Genomic DNA, 24703 nt, shown 5'->3' with positions numbered 1-24703 from the left:
AATGTGAGAACCCGATTCGCCTCTCCTGCAAGCTTGGTACTCACCCCGCGGCTGCCATGATACCTGGTTCCCTTACAGACATATTCACGGCAAAAACGCATATGACTAAGTAAGATACGTGAAAATAAAACGTATGAATGAATGACATTGTGAAAAACATTGATTAAGTCTGAAGACGCAATAAAAATACAAGGAAGGCAAAGTGTGGCGGGGAGCTTGAAATTACCGCCAGGAGGCGGCAAAAATACAATTAAACTGTTTTTCAACCTAACACGATGTGACGGAAGAAACCGCATATGTGACATAAAATTTAACAGTCGTAAACAGACTAAAGTACACAACATCTTTTGAGTAGCAAACGGAGATCAAAAACAATATAGTCGTTTGTGTACGAAATTAATACTTGAAAGAGTTTCCCGAAAAAAAATTCTTGTTTGTGCATTTGCTGAACAGTTTTCCTCGATCTGCTCTCACCAAGCCGCAGATTCGTTACGGATTTATTAAGTGAATCAGCGCAAATTGTCTTAGAAATCTATAAGCAACTCGAGTGGAAGTGACATTTGTAAAGTGTTATGCATTGTGGGTAACTCCTGCTCGTTGAATTCCGGCAGTCTATGTTCCAATACAACTTAGTACTTCTTTTCGCATTCATCTGGTTGGTGGCTTACAGAGATGACACACTAAAAGCTGCTCTAGTGGCAACCACTAGAAGTGAAACTGTAAGGAATTAAACGGTTGTTATCTCCCACTCACTGTCTTCTCGCTTGCGCAGCACAAACATTGTTTCTGAAGATACCCGAGTTTGTTAACATCACAGGAGACGCCACTCACCCAATAATCTTCTGGTGGCTGCATATACAGGCTCGCAATTTCTTGTACATCTCATCACGTGCCACAGGCTCTCCACTCCCATAACAGATGCCCGTGGCCGAGCCCTCGCTACTTGGGACGATGTCGGACCGCAGGGCAGTAATTCGCAAAGACAGTATTCTCAGGCAGGCTGTTGTATGGATCATCACCACGGCGAAGAAGCAGTCCATTCCGAGACTAATGAAGATGTGGAACCCAGAAGACAGGCACTGCAGTGCGTACATTGTGTCGTAGGCCGGAAACGTCGTCGAGTTGATCCACGGGTGCTGTATGAATGGCAGCTTCCCTTCTCCAGCATACGCGATCAGTGGCATGGGAAACCAAATGATTATCTGCGTACTGACGAAAGCATAAATGAAGGCTGACAGGCGTTGTGCGGTCCGGCGCGCCTCCTTCGCGATGGACATCATCTGCTGGTTGTCCCTGCTAAACTGGCTGGAGTCTGACAGGACTTCGTCCATGAGGCGGACCAGGGCGTTGTAACTGTAGGGGTCCCTGAGGAAGAACGCCATTTTGAAGACGCCGCCGGCAGTGGTGAACGTGTTGGGCAGCACCAGTGTTATCTCTTCCAAGTTCCCATGGCTCAGGTAAATCCCCACCATAGCTTCCACGATATTCTCCAGGCCCAGAATCCAGATTAAGACACTGTAAGCGCGAAAGAGCTTCCACTCTGTCAGCGGCCATACACCGCTGAGGCAAAGTTCTCTGATGTTGATCTTGAGAACTGAGTTTCCGGATTCATTCCATGTCATGGTTTTAGTGGTTGTTAATTTTGGCATGGTGTCTCATAGGTGCCCAGTGATACTGAAACGTTGACGAAATGGCCTACCGTCTATCTACAAGAGTCACAGTAATTCTGCTTAGGAATAACTAGGATCTGAATACTACCCATCCATCTTATAAATATTTCTTTCTAAGCCACTGCCCCAATTATTAGCGTCCATCTCCGTTATTCCTCAGGGAACGTACTTTTATTAAATTTACCATGATACGTACTCGTTCCAATAACGTAAACCCTTTTACTAGCGACAATGTAAACAATGAAGCTCTCTGTGTTACAATTTATAAGGAGCTCTAACTTCCAGGGAATATCTTGGATCTCTGAGAATAATAAGCAGCACCACTTAATCCCAACTTCAGTAGGGTGACTGAATGTAACTGTAACAAGAAAATAAATAAAGAAGTGTGCTTGGCGCTGTCCATTAAGGTAATTACAAACGTTGACATGAAAGGCGGTGACTGGCCTCGTCTGTGTCGTGCGCCACAGAAGTCGAAACGAATTACCTAAAAAGTTAATGAGTTGGCTCCTGCGACAAACGTATCAGAAGATCCTAAGCTGGGTCATTATGAATAAATTGAGATGCCAGTCTCAAATTAAATTAAGACTTTTGAAACAGTTGCTGAACTGATGACACATTTCGGGCTTGTTTATTTGAAAAGTTGTGAAAAGAGCTGGCCGCAAAGGAACGCCTTGAAAATAAGTAAACGGATTTGCTGACTGAGGCACTTTCTAACGAAATTTTGTTTGATCTGACTTCGCAGTTTGTGACAGCAGTGTTTCATCTTTCTTCCCCGTGCGTGTTCTATATATGGTAGCAAATTGGGTTAATCCATTTTAATTGATATAATTTTCCTGCAGTCGGTAGAAGGATTTAGACACAAGTTTGTACAAACATGCTCTCATTGCAAATGCCTCCATAGGACTGTTACTTAAAAAAAAAAGAACGGAAGCGAATTTCATTTATGTAATACGAGGGTTGGAACTTAAATAGTGGCAACAATTTATTTACAGATCGTACAAAATAGATACGTATTTCAAAGTTTTACTGACCTTAAAAGTAGTCATCAGTGTTGTGTGTATCCCGTTGCCAGCGATGTGGAAGTCGTAGGATACTCTTAGCAGTGCCAGTTGTGTTGACAGTTCGAGCGGCGAGGTCTATTGCCTGACGAATCTGTAGCAGTTCTGAAGCGAATGCCGTGAAGTGTTTCCTGGAATTCCAAAACCACTCATCAGTGATGCAAATGTTCATAACAGGAAAAGCCATAAAACGCGTACTGCGGAGGAATAGCAGAAAGTCATTATGGTCAGTTAAGTCTTGTTTGACACTGGTTCAACTTCTAGTCGATTTTACATTCCAAGAATGAAACATGGCAGTGGTTCGTTGATGATGTGGGCAGCCACAATGTTGTATCCATGGGTCCCATAGCTACTTCGCGAGGTCGCATTACTGCCAAGGAATAAGTGACCATTTTGGCTGACGAGGTCAGTCCCATGATACGATGTTTGTTCCCCAATGGTGATGGTGTGTTCCAATACGACACGGCCCCTACTCTCACAGCTCGCATCGTCCAGAAGAGGTTGTGAGAGCAGTAGAATGAAATGCCTCATTTCCCCTGCCCAGCACAAACACCAGTTCCGAATATTATTGAGTCTTTCTGGTCTACTGTGGAGAGAAAACTGCGTGATCGCTTCCACCTCTATCATCGTTACCTGATCTTGCCTCTATTTTCAGGAAGAATGATGTTATTCACTGGAAAACCATACAGTAACTGCAATCATCAATTCCGAGACTGCTGGAAGTTGTTTTGAATGCCAACGGCTTTCTTACACCTGTCGGACACGGCAATGTGTTACGTTCTTGGTGTTTCCGTAGCTTTTGTCGAGCCCCTGTAAACTGAAGCATGTAGCTGCACTATATCTGTGTTACTTGAAGCATCCCCAACTCTCTTGTGGTTCCCTTTTTAGGTACTCCAGGTCGACGATTTCATTTACGTTTTTTTTAAATGTGTGAAGGGCTACGCTCGGCTGAAGTCGATAAAATATAACATTCATCTAACTGTCGATTATTATGCAGATTTCAGACGGAACTGATGACTGATATAGCAATAATGGTACAGGTGATCATCGAGAGGTCTGCAGTTATCATTCTGTTCATAGGTCAGTGAGACAGATATTATGTGGGTGTAACTGAAGGCTCCGAGAATTCGTTATAGGAAACCTTGCATTAGTTTAATGTTATTTGAAATCATGAACAAGGTTCGTTAAAAGTCGCTAATTGCCCTCTTTCTTAAATACTAGCTCAAAAACATTACGCGTATTTACCTGCCGTCAGTCAAGCTTCCTTAATAAAAACCCACGGTTGTTGATTGTATTACATGTCTTACTGGGTTAAACTGTTAACATAAAAGTATATGTCTCAATAAGTAGACTGTGACAGTATTTTAAATGTTTAATACGCGAAATACCTTCCCATTGCAAGCTGTGGAAAGAGGACTAGATTGCGCCGGTACAGAGTATCCCAGCAAATGGATAAAGCGACATCTGTGGGTAGAAACATGCACTACATGAACGCTGACGGCTGCGGCGTGCACGCTGTGACCCGGAAGTTGCACATGTGCAGGAGCACCGCACGCGTGCAGAATTTCTGGCCGGCCCTGAGTTAGCGTGTTAGTTAATGCGTACGCTTTCTGCTAGATGGTGTTGACTTACTGCCGAATAGCTTTAGTTCCGTAAAACCTTCACTGATTAGTACTAGGTAATAAAATAAGTACAACACTCTTGTATTTTACTTTCACTCTATATTCAAGGATTAAGATGGTGATGGATGATGGTCTATTTAAAAGCTTCCTAGCTTGGAGGTATCTAAATAGTTCGCAAATGCCGATATGCACTCGCTCTACGTCCAGATTCGCAACTAGCGGCACACGACACTTTCAAAAGTCCACAGTTAATATCTGAATACCGGTACTTCTGTATTCACTCGTATCAGCAGCTAATTTGAGTTTCTGTCGTCTATATGTCCGCAATGTTCCAATCTAGCACTGAAGTCCTAAAATTCCTTTAATACTCCGTTGCTGCCAACAGTCAGAGATCGTACACTACATCACTTTTAATCTCCGTAATATTCTAATAGTTTATCGTGAATCTTAACACGATAATGTCCAATCTAATTATTGTCTGACTGACTGACTCGGGTTCTCCGCCCTTTAACGAAACAATCAAGGAAAGAAGGCGGCAATGATGACGATCAGGCATTTTTATAGGTTTTTCGTCGCAAGAGTTTAACGTCACTGCCTACTCCATGACGGAGCTTCCGTGGCTTTGCTGTACTTAGACGTCAAACTACTTGCTGATATACTATAATTTTGATCTGCAATTACCGAACTCTGATTCTACACTATTTTCCCCTCTAAAAATTCTATTCTTAATTTTAAATTATTCTTTCTATAGCTTTTATCAGTGTAAACTGAACCGAGGTGTTACATACAGGATAATTCCGTGCTTGTGTGATTGATGAAATGGAAATTGACTTGCACGCTGTATCCTACAAATCATAATAAATTGAGATGAGCTCGCATGGTACCTAAAGACCGACGTCTCTGTCACTGCAGACACGTGCCTTGAAGCTCCACTGCAATACGCACTTACCTTACTACTTGAAATGTTCGTTTCAAAAGAGGAAACTGTGATCTTTTCTGGAGGCAGTTTACTCTGTCTCGTCGTTAATTCTAATGAAACTGAACGTAATCCCCTCTCGAACGAAGTTTTTATCTGAGCACATGCGATCATTTGATAAATATCATAGGAATGATGACTAATAACATCAGAGTCTCAAAGTATATTGAAACTGAATAGACATGTATACATCTTAGATAGAAGCGCCTTTCGACGGACCATGTGACTTTACATGATCATACATTTGCAAAAGTCAGAAAAATAGTCCAGTGTTCATATTAATATCTCACAACGAGTAGAAAATCAGTGCGATTAACTTGCAGACGTGGGTGACTGAATAGAAGATGACTGTTGATTTCTACGTTTTCCATCCAAGTTGTGAATACAAGTGGAAAGTATCTTGTGTAAATAAATCTGTAATACTATGTAACGTACAATTTAGCACAGACAAAGCGACACAAAAACCATGTCACCACAATACTGCACGAAGTCGCTTCAGTGCGCTCTTTTCAATACCACAAGACAAAGCGGCCGTACCACACTGATGGCCACGTCCTTGTCGTAGCAGGCAGAAAAGCAGAGCACCTCCACTGCAGAGGGCACAAGCGAAGAGTATTCCTTTGTTCACGAGCCTCGAGGAGCTAACTGATTGTCCGCTCCAAAGCGTTACGATTGGCTGGCTAGTATCAGAGTTTAACTGACTTCCAAATCAAAGATAATACTACTCTAACGGATGACTGGCTAGAGGTTATGAATACATAGCAGATAACGTGTCTGTAACAAACGATTTTCAATGTAGATTTTATGGTGAAGTAGAGAGCCTGTAATATTTTCGGGCGCACATCCACGTTGTGCAGCTGTTATTAACTTATTAAAACAAATAACAGGGCTTGATACATTAGCCTGAAAAGGAAACTATTTTTAAATTTAAATGCTACAAAACATCACCCAGACGTCAGTCAGTATCACGACATGGCGTCCTGGTCAAATACCCGTGAAAGATCGAGTGAAATTGCAAATATGTACGGTGATGAGCCAAAAATCCGTCTGCGTAGCCGGGCGATTAGTGCACAGGATTCGCCGAGAGCGTGATTACAAGACTAGATGTGAGCTTCCGGGAAAGGAAAGGAATTGATGAATTAGAACCAGGCATATTCCGAACAAACTGACTGGAGTTTATTTCCAGTAACCTATGACTAAAGGGTACAGGCGTAAGGCTGTGGGAGCTTATCGACGGACAGACTGAAGGGTATGGTGCTCGAATAATGAGGAGCAGAAGGCACGTGTGGTTGGGACGAGGACTGACTAGCAAGATAGGGAATCGGTGGTGCCGGCGTGCCCTCGCACCCCCCACGTGACCATTCACAGTCCTCTGATGGGCTGCTGTAGGACACTTCACAAGCGTTTCCAGTCAGCGAAGCTTCAGTAAAGCGCTACTTTGTAATGTCCCCACAGCAAATACCCTCTACCACGCACCAATTAATCATTTTCAACCAAACCATCCACATTCATTCACTTTGGAAAAGTTATCTGATCTGATTTTCTCGTAATATATGCGGCGACAGCTCGTCGACGCTAAAGTATTTTCTAGTGCATTCATTCTTTGAAATAACAGAGATGCGTGTATGCGTTCTCCATGGTTGTTAGAGTGGTAACTAGGACAGCTTCTGGATATCTGTTGAGGGATTGACGTCTTTCTGAGAAATACATATTCTGCTTTTCTTCTCGCTAAAGGGAGCCTATTAACATTTGTGCCGCTAGCGGTTTGTTTTGAAGAGAAAAAGGTTGTAAAAGGAAAATAATTAAGGTGTGGAATCACCGGAGATCTAGACATGTAATGGAGAAGGATTTAATACACAATTTCCTCCATAAATAAGGTTTTGTGACTTTTTTGTTCTGGAGTGAATGAACGAATGAGTTTTTTCTGAATCATTTGTTGATCGCGTTCGCCCTGTAGTAAGTGGGGAAGTTTCAGCTGTGTCGAAGAGCGCCTGAAATAAATCGTCCAAAAAGGCTTCGTACACATCTGGAATTCGCAATCTTTCGTAAAAGGAACAAATTGTCCAAACGATTGATTCTCCCGAATGACTGAAGTGTTTAACAGTAATAATAAATGTAAAGATCTCTTACAGCAAGCCAGCCGCTGATTACCAAGACGAAGGACTCCACCAAAGATTCTGTTTGGCTGATTCTTTTTATCACTATATCTCGTAATGAAATCTTATATTAAACACTATACATAGATAAAGGAGAGAAAGAGAGAGAGCGAATGAAAATAGAGATAATACTAATAATCCTCCATTAGTCTAATTTTTCGCCTGTCTTACAACGGATCAGCCAAGAACTGGGGGGGCCTTACTCTACTGTATACACTTATGTGTGAAGGTGAAGGGATCTTAAAGACAACAGATACACGTCCATACAGACAATACATTACACAGAGATAACGGCTAGCTGCATTGATAATCTATTCTTAGATTAAAGAGACGGCAACTTATTATCCGAACATTAAAATGTTAAAAGCTCTCACTACGAGAACGCCACCCACACGGATTGAGGGTGGATAGGCGGCGATATCACATATTGTGTTCCGAGCGCAGCCACATCCTTTACAGTGCTACACAGTTTTACTGCATCGGAAGCGAAGAATTAAAAAAATTAAATTTTGTAACTGGGAATAATACTTTTCCCGACAGTCTGACAGTCGTTCACGCTCATCATCGTAACAGGCTGCTATGCGGAGGACCCGTGTTCTGTTCCTGGTGGTGCCAAGGATTTTTCCTTGGCGAGGGGACTGGTATCGTGTGCACTGAGGTGATGCAAATTCAGGAGCTACTTGATCGAGAATTAGTGACTGCAAGATATAATAAAATCGGTAAAGCGACCGGAAGAGCAGTGGGCTGACCACAGGCATCTGCGTACCGCATCTACAGGACGTTGCTCGCCAGAGGATGGCACAGCGGCCGGTCGTCATCCCTTGGAGTTTCAAGTCAGGGACGAGGAGCTCGATGAGCCAAAACATTGAGACCCCCTGCTCAACAGTGTATCGTTCCTTCCTTGGAACGCCTTGCAGTAGCGATTATGAGTGGTATGGTTTTGGGAAGTTCTTGGTGTTTTGCGGAGGTCAAGGAATTCCTATAATTAACGGATGGTAGATATGTGGGTGCGGAGCTGGTACCTCATATTTATTTATTTATTTATTTATTTATGCATTTATTTTACCTGGCAAGATTAGGGCCTTCACGCCCTCTCTTACACCTAACCAGGCATACTCAGGTTGAACGAGTTACAGTTTCTACTTAACATTAAGGACATATAGCCTATTATGCAGTATTGATGTTAAAGAAAAAAATAGATATTATAACAGTAGTACAATGATAATTATAACAATAAAAAATAATTATAACAATCAATAATAATAATAATAATAATAATAATAATAGTAATAATAATAATGACTATGTATATGAAAGTAAACATACTTTTCTTTTCTGAATGTCAGTCCCATTGTTAGTTGGGAATTTTCTCGTTATGTTCTTGCAGCTTGTGAGTTATTCTCGTCGAGCAGAGACATAAGACGATAGAATGGGGTGAAAGAGATATATAAGAGGTAGATAGGTTAGAGGAAGAGAAATAGAACGGTAAAATTCGAAGCTGTGATGGAGAGGAGAAAGAAAGAGATGGGAGGGGCACAAGAATGGTGGTTATACCGTCCCTAATATGTAAGCTTTGAGTACCCTCTTGAATGTTGAGTAGTTCTGGATAAGACGCAGATCACAGGGGAGGGCGTTCCATAGTCGTATGGCTGAGATGGAGAATGACACGGAGAAAGATTTTGTGTTATGTAAAGGTACAGCCAAGATGATAGACGTATCCGATCTGGTGTTGCGATTGTGGAATGATGATAGGTGTTTAATCTGAGAGTCCAAGGCGAGTTTCATTGGGTTCAAAACTGGTGCATTTGTGACGAAGATATTAAAATGAGCTCACTACCAAGTCCTCTAGTCTACTGTTGCACGATTATGGCCTTGTGACGCATACATTTATCCTACTGAACGGTGCCACTGTTTCCGGAGAAAGCATCACGCATGAAAGACAAACCTTGAGCCTCTGAACATGATCAGAAACGGATGGAGAGTGCGGGCTTTCAAAAAAAAAAAATTAATGGTGGCCTTCAACGACGTACACTCAGACTCGGAGTTCAAATATTAAAACTTTTGGATGGTTTCACTGTCTAGGGGCTGGGATACGTAGTTGCCGCATTACAAGCCAAATACTGCTGAGTCTACAGTATACAATATGAATATGCACATGAATCGAATGGTCGAAGTTTCCTATCACTCGGCAATTGCGAATTTTGAACGTAACATAGAAATTTATAAATGAGAGATTGCAATTAAATGAAATCTGCAGGTACTATTTTAGCGACTTTAAATGACTAGTACGATAGCAGAAGTACCTTTAAGAATGCCATTTATTACTGCAAAACACTTACTGTAGTCTATGCTCCAACAATTAAATAAAATATAAGTTGAGTAACAGGGAAACAATAGATTCCTACTTCACGTAATTCAAATGGTTCAAATGGCTCTGAGCACTATTGGACTTAACATCTGAGGTCATCAGTCCCCTAGAACTTAGAACTACTTAAACCTAACTAACCTAAGGATATAAGACACATTCATGCCCGAGGCAGGATTCGAACCTGCGACCGTAGCGGTCACGTGGTTCCAGACAGTAGCGCCTAGAGACGCCAGGCCACACCGACCGGCTCACGTAATTAGTTATGAGCAACAACATATATTCACTTCTAAACGCATACTAGGCATTCACTGCAGAAGCCACGGAAATCTCACAAGTGCACCAGTTGGCATTACGAACACTCGCAAACTGCCCAAGCACCTACAGCTCCTCGTGTCCCATGCGACGCCATGCTCCTGTCCCACTTCCATCCAGTCTCCCGACTGACTTCGGCAGTCGCCTACCGTTGTAACGATCGCTGTGATTGCCTAGAGTGCTCCTTCCCTGTCTCCAAGCCAACGCACGCTCACAAGCAAAATGAAACACATTCGTAATACTGGATTTACATTTTAAATAACTTGAAATTAAATAAATATTCATATTCCTGGACCATAAACACGCTCTAACACATACTAAATAAGCATATATCAAAGGAATAGAACAGAAGAAAGCCAGTAGCCTAATGTCTCTGTGCTTTCTTCATGAATAATATACCAGGTGATCAAAAGGTCAGTACAAATTTGAAAACTGAATCAATCACGGAATAATGTAGATAGAGAGGCACAAATTGACACACATGCTTCGAATGACATGAGGTTTTATTAGAACAAAAAAATACAAAAGTTCAAACAATGTCTGACAGATGGCGTTTCATCTAATCAGAATAGCAATAATTAGCATAACAAAGTAAGACAAAGCAAAGATGATGTTCTTCATAGGAAATGCTCAATATGTCCACTATCGTTCTTCAACAATAGCTGTAGTCGAGGAATTATGTTGTGAACGGCGCTGTAAAGTATGTCCGAAGTTATGGTGAGGCATTGGCGTCGGATGTTGTCTTTCAGCATCCATAGAGATGTCGGTCGATCACGATACACTTGCGACTTCAGGTAACCCCAAAGCGAATAACAGCAAGGACTGAGGACTGCGGACGTGAGAGCCAAGCATGACGAAAGTGGCGGCTGAGCACACGATCATCACCAAACGGCGCGCAAGAGATCTTTCACGCGTCTAGCAACATGGGTTGGAGCGCCATCCTGCATAAACATTGTACGTTCCAGCAGGCGTTTCTCAGCCAGGCTGGGGATGATGCGATTCTGTAACATATCGGCCTACTTCTCACTCGTCACGGTAGCAGTTTTGCTGTCCAGTGTCATCTGTCGGACATTTTGTGAAGTTTTTCTTTTTTTTGTTCTAATAAAACCCCATGTCATTCCAAGCATGTGTGTCAATTTTTACCTCTCTGTCTACATTATTCCGTGGTTTATTAAGTTTTCAAATTTATACTCACTTTTTGATCACCCGGTATATCAAATATAAACGAAGAAATAGACGAATAAATATATTTATAAGCATTCTGCTACCGTTTGTTCGTGTAACTGTGGCGTACTTACAGTGTGACATGATTAAGAGTAATTAGCCACTTTTACCTCCAATAACTCATGTACTATTCAAGTGACATGCCTATAATTTATACCAATTTAGGTTTACAATAATAGCTTTCTAAAGGCACTTCGATCGACAAAATCGGATGAACCGTTTAGTTTTTGGCAATTCGTTGTCGGGTGTTACTTTATAATTCATCGTCAGATACTAGACATTAAACTAATAATTATATTGAAAATCTGATTACACCATCAGAATCGCCGTACAAATAATGGTAACGTACATGTTCCTTTTTAAGGTATCATGATTCCTCTGACTGTTATTAATTTCTACATGAACTGTAAAATGTCTGCCATTACGGTTTCACAGAGTCCGCCATCTTTGGCACTCCCGGCGTACAAGTCTCCTTCATCGACACAAAGCACAGTTCTCGTCCCAGCGTTAACATGCAATTCCCGGCCACGAGGTCGGCCTGGATCACGCGCTGAGTCTTTCTCAATACAGCTACGTCAGTTAACAGCAACAGTAATGATTGTTGACAGGTCTGTCTTCCTGTGTTTTACCTACAGCCTTCGAGGGTGACACACTTTCTGTAGTTCCCTGAAACCCTCTAACCTGAAACGAAACTGCGGCATATTGAAGACTTGCCAACGAGCTGTCCGTATTCCGTAACAGTAACTTAAGATGTGTATTAAAATCTGGCAACGAAAGCACGTAGTTTGCCGAAATCCGTACAGTTCACAGATGACGCACAAATAATTTTGGTGAATTTGTTGAAGAATAAAATCATTTTATCTAGCAGCCACTACCCAGGCAGGAACAAGATTTATAACAGAGAAGCTGGAAATTCTAGACACAAAAGAAGATGCAGTAGTAAAAATAAAGCGGCCGAGTAGTAGTAGCTAATGTGTGCAGTGAAAGTGGTAGAATATTGTGTGATTCGTGGAGTATGAAGTGGTGTGCAAACTGAAGAGTTTTTGGGATGAAATGCGATTTTGCGTATCACTTAATTAAGATTGTTACTAGGTAAAACTGAAGGCAATGGGGGTCATAAACCCAAAAGTGGGACATTTATAAGAAATATCGATCAACACATATTATTCCACTGCCCACAGCTGTTAGTAGCAAGGAATGGAGCCTAGAAATCAGACGATAGCTAGGCAGAAACTTTATAACATCTAGCTCGTAATCTCACATATGCTATGGCGTAACGAATTCACGAAGTTATTTAAACTAGTGTACGCATCAGTGAAAAACGTTTCCCCCATGTCGTGATAGGCAATCAGTCTCGTAAGAGGTATTCTACTATGCACAGTGAATGGTTGGCAGAAAACTATCAATTGCAATTTCCTTCTCAGTTTAGAGCACCACCAAATAAATCGGTGTTTACTGACAGTGTTGTTGATAAATACAATAACTAGTGTTTGGACAAAATCACATTGGATATATTAAAGTAACTCGTTAGCAATTATAAATGTTTGACTGTCAGTCACGCAACGACCAGTGTTTTCAGTCTGTCTGACGTGTAACGCAGCTGTTAATTCACTGGAAATTTGTGAAAGTAATGTGAAGCAAATGATTTTGCAATTTGGAACAGTAATTGACCCACAGATAACGCAACAATGGGAGGGCTGAATCATAAATTGTACGTGTCTTTTAAAACATTTACGCCTTTGGTCGTGCATATCAAATAAAAGAATACGTTCGTCCTTGACAATTATCTACAATAATGAGATGTATGTGACAGATGTTTTCACATATTTGTATTTGAAGCAATGAATTCTCCAATAAACGTAACCACGTGACAGTGTTATAAAGCGACACTGGTGTATGCAAAAAACAATATCCAATGAATATTGCTCAGTGCGTAGAGAACCGACAATTAAACAAATTTTGCAACTGATTTCATTTATTAAATCCGTACGATAAACCCGTCTGCGGCATCATTCTGCGCTCTGGTTGGAATTGAAATTAATACCAAGTGCTATAGTTTGCACGGGGCTCTGTTTGAACTGTGTCTCTGTGAAAAAAAATCCTTGAGGCAGATGTCATTAACAGTTCATTTGATCGGCTCATTCCTGTACCGTGCTGAGGAGTAAATCCTCCGTATTTCTATGTGAAAATTATTAAAACTTTTTAAATTAAACAAACTTTATTAACATTTTACATTATTATTTCTCATCTCTACATGTTTACTTAGATACCCTGACATTGAACAAATTTCTCCCAACGAAAGACCCGTTTGTTGATACCCTTACTATAGAATGCCTGACTTGGTAGACGGAACCAAAACTTCATCTCTGCTTACACCACTTCATCACAATCAAAGTGAAGTCCTTGAAGGGATTCTTTAAGTTTTGGAAAAATATGAAAATCTAGTAGGACCAAGTCCGTATTGTAGAGAGGGTGACAGATGACGTTGAACCCAACGCGTTGGATTGTTGCAGATTTCCCAGCGTTCGTGTTTGATCCGGCATTGTCATTCTGATGGAGAGGTACTCCAATTGTGGACGAGCTCTTGGAATTCGTGCTTTCAGTTTTATGAGTGATTCTAACGCATCGACGTAATTACGTTAACACCGTCAGGTTATACGCTACAATTCTCTCTGTCAGCAGAGGGCTGCTGCGAAGCAGGAAAGTCGATTGAGTAATATCCATAACACGTATAATCTGAAACGGTAGTGAGAACAGGCATTATTTTTGAGCATTCCCTCGTAGGAAGAAGCCAACATGAAAGATCGGGTGACTGGCAATGGTTCAGCTAGTAGTTCGCCTCAAACATTTATGAAACATGCGAAATATGTTAATACTACTTTCATATGGATGAATTGTAAGGAAGTCTTCACTAAATTACGTATAGTTTCTTTTCATAGCTATACTAGTTACGCAGGTATTGTAAAATGCTCATTTCATTTACATCGATGTGCATGTCAGAGAGAGAGAGAAAGTTATGTTACTGTTAGACAATCTTTGGTCTTGTGGTGACAGTCTTTGCCTCTGCGCAGCGTGTCACATTCTTAGTTGAAGTGTGGTAGGCGGTGGAGGCATTCAGTAGTGCTGTGTTGATTTGTGATTGTACCTGTTAGATGAAGAAAGATGTATTGTAAAGGACTGCGGGGACGAATATAATGTATATATTGAAAAGGAAAAGAATATGAATTTTGCATAATTTTTTTAAAGAAAAGGAGAAGAAGTTTGGGGTCTAGTTTGGCAGAGCACACAACCCGTCGGCTTTGACCAATGACGTCAGAATTCGCCAGAGAGCATCTATTACAAAGATGAAAAAGCTGAGAAGAATGTTCAGAAACAAAGGAATGCAAGAGAGAAAAACTGTACTTCACATATATAAGGGCCAGTAGTATTTTCACGTTAACGATATCGCGTGTTTGTATCTTAGTATTTCTCCGCAAAATACAATGGAAAGAAATGATTGAAATATATTACTAGCAAAGAATACATCACGTTACACGTATGTCAGTTGTATCTCGAAACTCTTTCGAAATGTATTGCTTAAGTGCAGTACGGGATAGAAGTTCAGCGTACGTCGATTTCTTAGTTTCAACTAGCATTGCTGTCCTGTTGTTCACTTGAACTATGTATCCCCTGCTTCACTATACCGTAAATGAAACACCCGATACAAATTAAAAGCTCATTGGAAGTGTGTTGCTTAATTACAGTACGGAATACGAGTTTGTCGTAAGTCGATTTCTTCGTTCTCACTAGCATTACTGTTCTGTTCTTCACGTGAACGATCTATCCTCCGCTTCAGTAAACCCTAAGTGGAACACGAGATACAAATTGTAGATGTGTTGCGTATTTCGTCTCCGCTATTACTAACAGTCCTTTTTACGTACATATCAGTACTACTAATGACAGAAGGACCTACTCATGTAATATACGTATGTATACCAGACTTCCGTTGACCTCGATATATGTGTGCACTGGTGACGAAAAGGTGGAAACAGACGTACGTTACATTTGCAACCTGTACCTCGATTCAACTACACGGAGACAAGACGACACATGTACAATTTGCATCCCGTACTTCACTATGGGGTACAGTTTTCTTGTCTTGGACACTAATAGTATCCCTTTCGTTACTTGAGCTATATAGCTATACGTAGCATTTGTATCTTGCTCGCCAAGTGACATATATAGCGTCAGTGTAAAGGCGAAGTGAAGGACAGGATACAAATTTTAGTTGTGTCGTCAGTGTAAAGGCGAAGTGAAGGACGGGATACAAATTTTAGTTGTGTCGGGGGTTTCGCCTGTACTATGGCAAGAACACACTCGAAAATGTCGTACTGATACTAGTGCTGGGAAACGAAAGAAGATCGTCAGCTGAGTAATTTCTATTACGTGCTTCACAACACGAAAATACACGTATTGGTGGAATAAAACAGTGAAATATGTCAAAATTGTGAAATACAGTGAAAGAAGCAAATGGAAAAGTGACCTTACCACACGGAAATATCGAGGAATAACCGAAGCTCGCCTAGACAGACAGTAACGAAAATTACATACCCACAAACAGACAAATCAGTTTCTATGAACGAACATAAAACACTAATAATTGTTCTACAATACCAAACTAATACTCCAAATTACCTCAATATCATTACGAATAATTATTTTAATGTACAATGATAGCGCTTATCCGGAACACAGAACTGTTTTATTATATATGCCTCGAAGTGAAGACATTACTATCTATGACTAATGTATGACGTCACTGGTCAAAGTCGACGGGTTGTATCCCCTGCATCACTAGACCCGAAGTTTGAGGTAAGACTTCAGCACTGCGCAGCTAGTTTGTCGGAGTGGTTATTGTCAGGTAGCCAACTTTTTGCTTTTTCACTTTCTCAGCGCCAAGAGAAAGACCACCCCACTTCCCTGAGTCATGCATTAAGATATTATTAAATGATTAAGCTACTTGGTTTTTATAGAAATTCTTTGTTAAAATTGTACTCATTTTTAATCATTGTTCAGCTTGTTAAGCATAGTGTTGTTCAGACCAATGTTACGTGTGAAAATCACGTGAAATTTTACTCTATCTTTCTGAATACGTACTCCATTCTAAAATAGTTGTGTTGGAATATCATTTCATAGGAAAACTTACTCCCCCAGCCCACTGTTAAAGAAGGTTTATCATTACGCCTTATCACATTGCACCATTTGGGATGCAACAGTTCGAATATTGTTTAGAAAATTTATTTAAAATTAGAAATCGAGCATAGCCGCGGCATAATTGCTGATTACTGTTCTGCTTTGCGGAAATCTGTAACAACGTTGTCGAAACGCGAGGTAAGGGGAAATGCTGATTAGGGTCAGATAATTCTTTTACTTCAGTTGCGTATTTAATATAAAGACAAGTTGTATTAAGATCAGTAATAGTTCAGATCAAATTAGGTTCTGTTTAGTCAAAGGTTAGCATAAGCGTTTAAGTTGGATAACAGTTTGTGGGTACAAAGTTTTGGCACCACATAAGCTTTTCATAGAGTGGGATGTAAATTTGGGCTAAATTTCAAACAGAAACTCATAGTGGCGAACTTACATCACCTTCGCTTTTGGCTAATAAAAGTATAGTAACTGTGGCTGCAGGTATTGCAATTCTCAAAGGAACAAATTCAAAAGCATTTCACTCTCGAAAATCCGATACGTGTGTTCGGGCCGGCCAGGGTGCTCGAGTGGTTCTAGGCGCTACAGTATGGAGCCGCGCGACCGCTACGGTCGCAGGTTCGAATCCGGCCTCGGGCATGGATGTGTGTGATGTCGTTAGGTTAGCTAGGTTTAAGTAGTTCTAAGTTCTAGGGGCTTATGACCTCAGAAGTTATGTCCCATAGTGCTCAGAGCCAATTTTTTTTCGTGCCTACGGAAAACTTACCATATTCAGAACTTAGTATTTATCTGTTGTGAATATCAAACCGACAGCCATATTATGCGGAAGGTCATGTGTTAACCTAAATGAAAAGAAGGAAGATTAGAGTATATGTCCCGTCGACAATGAGGTTACTAGAGACGAGCTCTGCATATGGAAGGGCGAAGGAAATCGGCAGTGCCCTTTTCAAAAGAACCATCCCAGTATTTGGGTTAAGCGATTATAGGAAATCACGAAAAATCTAAATTCGTGTGGCTGGACAGAGTTTTGAACCATCTTGCTCCCCAGTGAGAGTCCCGTTGAGGTGTGGCAGTGATAAGTGATCTCACAGAAGCTAATTAGGATCAGAGCGGAAGTTGGAACGCAATATTTACAATTGCAGCATTTTATCTAAGATCTATTTGTGCAAACCGCATAGTGGTCTGAGATATGAATCACGAGATATTTTAGTTTTGATTAAGCGCTGCGATCAGAATTTCCTGTCTCATACGTTGGCCGGAGGCGTTCGCTGTCGCGCAATGTGTCGGGTGTCGCAGCAGTTGACCGTGGCGGTGATTCGGAGCACGCCGTCTCAATGTAACTACAGAGCTGGTGTAAGAATACTAAGGGGAAAATCTAAAAGTTAGATGCAGTTTGCGAAGGCAGACATCCATTAGCAACAAGCATGTGAACACGTTCCAGGTCACGAAGCCTGGGAAAGGACAAATAGTCGATCCAAAATTTAATTTTTTCGAAGTTATCACGACGAGAAGATTATTTCAAGTAGTGTTTTAACGAGTCTCTGCTGCAAGTACTGATGTAGGACGCTACATTAATAAGGAGGGAAAATATTAGTAGAGTGGTTTGCCTGAGGTCACAGTGGCACAAAAATTTCTAAATCAGAGTGACAGAGCGATGGAAGAACGGGTGCATCGAGTGTTGCTTAAAGCAGGACCTGTGTGAAATGTCAGTTTCACCTCATTTATGTTTTCTATTTGTTCATACAACTTCGACAAAATGTCAATATGTACAGACGAGTAGCTAGCGATTTTAAATGATGTTTTTAAAGTATACACTCCTAGAAATGGAAAAAAGAACATATTGACACCGGTGTGTCAGACCCACCATACTTGCTCCGGACACTGCGAGAGGGCTGTACAAGCAATGATAAAACGCACGGCACAGCGGACACACCAGGAACCGCGGTGTTGGCCGTCGAATGGCGCTAGCTGCGCATCATTTGTGCACCGCCGCCGTCAGTGTCAGCCAGTTTGGCGTGGCATACGGAGCTCCATCGCAGTCTTTAACACTGGTAGCATGCCGCGACAGCGTGGACGTGAACCGTATGTGCAGTTGACGGACTTTGAGCGAGGGCGTATAGTGGGCATGCGGGAGGCCGGGTGGACGTACCGCCGAATTGCTCAACACTTGGGGCGTGAGGTCTCCACAGTACATCGATGTTGTCGCAAGTGGTCGGCGGAAGGTGCACCTGCCCGTCGACCTGGGACCGGACCGCAGCGACGCACGGATGCACGCCAAGACCGTAGGATCCTACGCAGTGCCGTAGGGGACCGCACCGCCACTTCAATCAAATTAGGGACACTGTTGCTCCTGGGGTATCGGCGAGGACCATTCGCAACCGTCTCCATGAAGCTGGGCTACGGTCCCGCACACCGTTAGGCCGTCTTCCGCTCACGCTCCAACATGGTGGAGCCCGCCTCCAGTGGTGTCGCGACAGGCTTGAATGGAGGGACGAATGGAGACGTGTCGTCTTCAGCGATGAGGGTCGCTTCTGCCTTGGTGTCAATGATGGTCGTATGCGTGTTTGGCGCCGTGCAGGTGAGCGCCACAATCAGGACTGCATTCGACCGAGGCACACAGGGCCAACGCCCGGCATCATGGTGTGGGGAGCGATCTCCTACACTGGCCGTACACCTCTGGTGATCGTCGAGGGGACACTGAATAGTGCACGGTACATCCAAACCGTCATCAAACCCATCGTTCTACCATTCCTAGACCGGCAAGGGAACTTGCTGTTCCAACAGGACAATGCACGTCCGCATGTATCCCGTGCCACCCAACGTGCTGTAGAAGGTGTAAGTCAACTACCCTGGCCAGCAAGATCTCCGGATCTGTCCCCCATTGAACATGTTTGGGACTGGATGAAGCGTCGTCTCACGCGGTCTGCACGTCCAGCACGAACGCTGGTCCAGCTGAGGCGCCAGGTGGAAATGGCATGGCAAGCCGTTCCACAGGACTACATCCAGCATCTCTACGATCGTCTCCATGGGATAATAGCAGCCTGCACTGCTGCGAAATGTGGATATACACTGTACTAGTGCATGCTCTGTTGCCTGTGTCTATGTGCCTGTGGTTCTCTCAGTGTGATCATGTGATGTATCTGACCCCAGGAATGTGTCAATAAAGTTTCCCCTACCTGGGACAATGAATTCACGGTGTTCTTATTTCAATTTCCAGGAGTGTATTTTGACGGTGGCAATATTTACAGTCTTCGATGGAGATAGTGTCATTGGAAGAATCCTAAGGAAATGCAATCCGAAAACAAAGGAAGTAGGTTACAGTATGCTTGTTCGCCCACTGCTTGAATACTGCTCAACAGTGTGGGATCCGTACCAGATAGGGTTGATAGAAGAGATAGAGAAGATCCAACGGAGAGCAGCGCGCTTCGTTGCAGGATCATTTAGTAATCGCGAAAGCGTTACGGAGATGATAGATAAACTCCAGTGGAAGACTCTGCAGGAGAGACGCTCAGTAGCTCGGTACGGGCTTTTGTTAAAGTTTCGAGAACATACCTTCACCGAAGAGTCAAGCAGTATATTGCTCCCTCCTACGTATATCTCGTGAAGAGACCACTAGGATAAAATCAGAGAGATTAGAGCCCACACAGAAGCATACCGACAATCCTTCTTTCCACGAACAGTACGAGACTGGAATAGAAGGGAGAACCGATAGAGGTACTCAGGGTACCCTCCGCCACACACCGTCAGGTGGCTTGCGGAGTATGGATGTAGATGTAGATGTAGAAAAAAGCTTATGTTGCGTAATGTGTTAGTAAGTTGGATAATTTTGGTATTCTGATGATTTACCGTCTCCGTGCTGTTGGCAGGTTTGTCACTGATGACCTCTTCGTCACGACTGTGGGGTTAGGGGGTGTTTTGTGTTTTGGAGAATATTGTGTGACTTATTGCCAGTGAAGGAAGGCTATCGTGTCGTTTCGTATCCAAGCCCCATGTGGCAGAGAAACAGTGTTACCGCAGTTTTTTATGTGAGAAGTTGTTACGATAGAGGCAAATGTGTCATGGAAGTCGGAATTAGTTTCTGACCGCGTAAGCTCTTTCAGTTCTGATAAGTGCCCCTGGCAGCTTTGTTTAATAGTTACAACTAATGTATACCAACCAAACTGGGGAACAGGGGAGCTAAACAATATATTATGATTTCAGTAAATTACGTTGTTATTTATTTTATGGTGTACTAGACCGTTTGGAGTGGTGTTGTTTTAGTACGAAGTTTAATCTTGGCGATTTATCTGGTAATAAATATGCAACCATTCGCTTTTTTTACCGTTTATTCAACCATGAACATGTTTTCGAGCCACTGAAGACTCACCATATGGAGGTGTTACGCGGACATTATGTCGTGGACCAAGAGTAGCTAGGTGCAGTGCTGGTGAGTGCACTGCTTTGTGGTATCCATATCAGATTGCTTCTTAAATCTTACGTCATTAAGCTATGTACACAAATATATACAGTATTTAACTACACTTGATTTTAAACTGATTAACAAAAAGTAAATACTTTGTTATTATTATAAAGAAAGAACTTTCCGAAGAAGACTTTAAATTTCTGAACATTTCCATTGCCAGATGTGGATTCAGGCCAAATTTCATTCTTTATTAATTGCAGATTTAAATTGAAGAAATTGAGGAATAGTAGGAAATTATGGAAACAAGACCTAGGTTATGTTAAAGAACCAGAGGTTGTCAAGGGAGCATTAGACGAGTGAATCAAACAACGGACAGACTACAATGGAAGACGAATGGTTGGAAAACTTGTGAAATTTTGAATTTAACTGACGAAAGGAGAACATACAAAAATGAAGCAACTGAAACAGGCACAAAGAACCCTGGTGTCTGAAGAATGAGATTCACAGAAAGTGCATAAAGGCGAACAGGAGCGGCTAGAGGAGTATTGCAAAGTTAATGAATATCAGAAACATAGGTACTATCTGTAGGAAAGCAGTGTACTGACCTCTCTCATGTAAACCATCACTAAGCACAGAAGAGGAGGCTGAAACATGTAAGAATATTATAGAAGTGCTACAAAAATTAAGGGAATAGGAAGACAATTAAGAGATAAATTTGACAGAGGACTCAAAAGTCAGAAAAAGGCAAATGGAATAGGCAGAATGAATAAGATCCATGTGAGAACATAGAATGACAAGACTATTGCGCCTAATATGCAAGATATATGAGACAGACGAAGCACGGTCCAAATTCAAGCAGAATGTGATAACTGCAAGTCCAACAAAAAAAAGGGGGGGTGGGCATTGAATTATACCGAGCTATAAGTTTAACAAGTCCTAGTTGGTATATAGTGACTCAGAATAACTGCATAGGAATGAAAAATGTGGAAACAAATCTCGGAGAACCTCATTTTATTTTCCGGATAAATGAACGAGCACACGAGGCAGTACCGAGCCATAGACTTATCTTAGAAGATAGGTTCAAGGAAGTCAAACCAACGATTACGATATTTGTAAATTTATAGGGGGCGATGAAAAAATTTCCGTTTCAGCGCTTCACTGCAGCATATATGTGACGTAGTGCAAATTCAATGCGGGTATACATGGTGTTCATTTTTAACTGAAGTCATTGAAATACCTCGAAAACTACACATCGGATCCAGACACGTTATAGTCCCAATTTCTTTGTTTCTGAGGGGGACATCCAATGGCACCACACTCAATCCCCACCACGCGGGAAGGGTAGGACAGGCTCCTACTTCATTACTTCTCCATCGGCAACATTGTTTTCCTCCGAAATATCAAACAGGGTACTATTTGACGCGCCACTGTGGTTGTCGCTACAGACGATCGCTACTCTACTTTTCCAATTAGAGTAAGTGTTCAAACGTAGCACCCATAACATCAGTACACTTAGAGGTACGCTTCTCAAATGGCAGTACCCAGGAAAGAAGCATGTCTGCGGGAATATCAGCACAGGCGTTTTTGATGCGGTCGACCATGTCTTCCGGCTTGTTGCCACTTGCTGGTACACCTTGTCTCTTAAGTATCCCCACAGAATAAAGTCAGACGACGTCAAATCCGGTGACCTAGCGGGTCAATTAATAGGGTCACCTCTTCCAATCCACCGACAAGCATGATACGGTCTAATGCCTCGCCGGCCCGTGTGGCCGTGCGGTTCTAGGCGCTACAGTCTGGAACAGCGTGATCGCTGCGGTCGAAGGTTCGAAACCTGCTTCGGGCATGGATGTGTGAGATCTCCTTAGGTTAGTTAGATTTAAGTAGTTCTAAGTTCTAGGGGACTGATGACCATAGATGTTAAGTCCCATAGTGCTCAGAGCCATTTGAACCATTTTTCTAATACCTCCCGTGTGTAATGCGCTGGGCAACCCTTATGCTGAAACCGCATACGTTATCGAACGTCATGGGCAATATCCCGCAGTAGTACCGGTAGTTCCTGTTCCAAAAAGGTTCGATAGTTGCGTCCATTCAACGTGCCGTCGATGAAATACAGACCAATGAAAATGGTTCAAATGGCTCTAAGCACTATGGGGCTTAACATCTGAGGTCGTCAGTCCCCTAGACTTAGAACTGGTTAAACCTAAAAAACCTAAGGACATCACACGCAGCCATGTCCGAGGCAGGATTCGAACCTGCGACGTGACAGTCGTGCGGTTCTGGACTGAAGCACCTAGAACCATTCAGTCACAGCGGCCGGCTACGACCAATTACTTAGTTTGCTAGATGTGATACCATACGTCAACAGACAAAGGACGTTGATGGTCTTTTTATCGTAATCAGTGGGGATTGACCACACTCCAGTAATGGGTGTTATGCCGGTTAACGCTACCACGGTTGGCGAAAGTAGACTCATCGGAAAACATACTTCGGCATAGAATTGGAGGTCGTTTGCATTTGTTGAGGTGCCCATTCACACAGCACTACCCGGTTGTGGAAATCGGCGCCATGAAGTTCTTGAGGCGGCGACGCGTGAAAATATTACCAACGGACATACCGGAATCGCCGTTTAATAGCTGGACGCTTGTCTGTTTGATCAGCCTCTCACGTAACGCGTTTGCTTCGTCGCTTTTTGCCAGTCTGTACGCTGTTATCGGACATAAAGGCGTTCGAAACCTTCTAAAACAACGGGCTTTCACTGGAAAACGCTCGGTGTACAATACAACAGCATGTTCCATCATCTTTCGGGCGTGAACTCGGGACAGCGACAATGTTTCTTGCGATATTTTGACTAGAAACCTCCCAGCCATCTTCAGGCGAGTCGGAGACCGTGTTCATAGCGTTTGCGCGTGCCTATTTATACGGAGAGTCACGTGATACAAAGCAGCTGAGCATTGAAATCGCATGCGTACTGCCTGTCAGGGTGTGTCGTAGTTCACTACAAGACCACGGTGACTCATCTAGCAGTTCCCTTTTCGACATGTCGGTGTAATAAAACGTTGCGAATGGGGTTTCTAATTAGATATATTGTGGACTGTGGCCTGTCATACCCTCGCCGCATGGAGGTAGGGTTACACATGACCCTGGATATTAAAGGGCCATTGAGTAGCAACTCGTAAATTACGATTGTGCACCAATTTATATTCCTCAGATTACAACGCCGTCTTTGGCGTAACGAAGAAAATGGCTCAGTAGTTTTTGCAGTGTAATCGTAATCTGCAATCGAATACAGTGTTTCCCTTTGATGAATAGCCAGCGGGATGTGGGATCCCACCTCCATATGCAGAGGCTAGGACATGCCACTATTTCATAATTTATAATCGGAAACCCCATTTACAACATTTTATTCCTTCGACATGGGAACAGAGCATTACTCGACGCGTCACCGTGGCAGTGTAGCTGTCCCGTCACCAACACGCGGGGTGAGGTCGGGGGTCGATTGTGGTATCCCCTCCGAGACAAATAAATTGGAATTATAACTTTCTTTGATCCGATGTGTAGTTATAGAGATACCCCAATGTATTCAGTAAAAATGAACAGCCCGTATAAGCACCGACATGGCAATGATTTAATGTGGCATTCCTACCTTTCCGAAGCGCGTGCGATAAATGCGGAGACCTAATTTTGGCCACATTACTAAAAAAATAAGTCCAAACAAGATCAACGTACTGTTT

At 42.4% G+C, this 24703-nt stretch overlaps 1 protein-coding gene across 1 annotated transcript in view; it reads right to left on the bottom strand.

Annotated features, from left to right (window-relative positions):
- The window catches only part of LOC126285216 (odorant receptor Or2-like), a 40538-nt gene extending 38916 nt beyond the window's left edge, over window positions 1-1622 (bottom strand). The window contains exon 1 of the mRNA XM_049984519.1: window positions 832-1622. Within this exon, the coding sequence (XP_049840476.1) occupies window positions 832-1622 (791 nt within the window). The remainder of the gene's footprint in view (window positions 1-831) is intronic.
- Window positions 1623-24703: the final 23081 nt, after the last annotated feature.

This window comes from Schistocerca gregaria, chromosome 8, assembly GCF_023897955.1.
Source record: "Schistocerca gregaria isolate iqSchGreg1 chromosome 8, iqSchGreg1.2, whole genome shotgun sequence".
Classification (NCBI taxonomy): Eukaryota; Metazoa; Arthropoda; class Insecta; order Orthoptera; family Acrididae; genus Schistocerca; species Schistocerca gregaria.
Note: the sequence above shows the minus strand (reverse complement) of the source record. Positions and strands in the feature narration are given on the sequence as shown.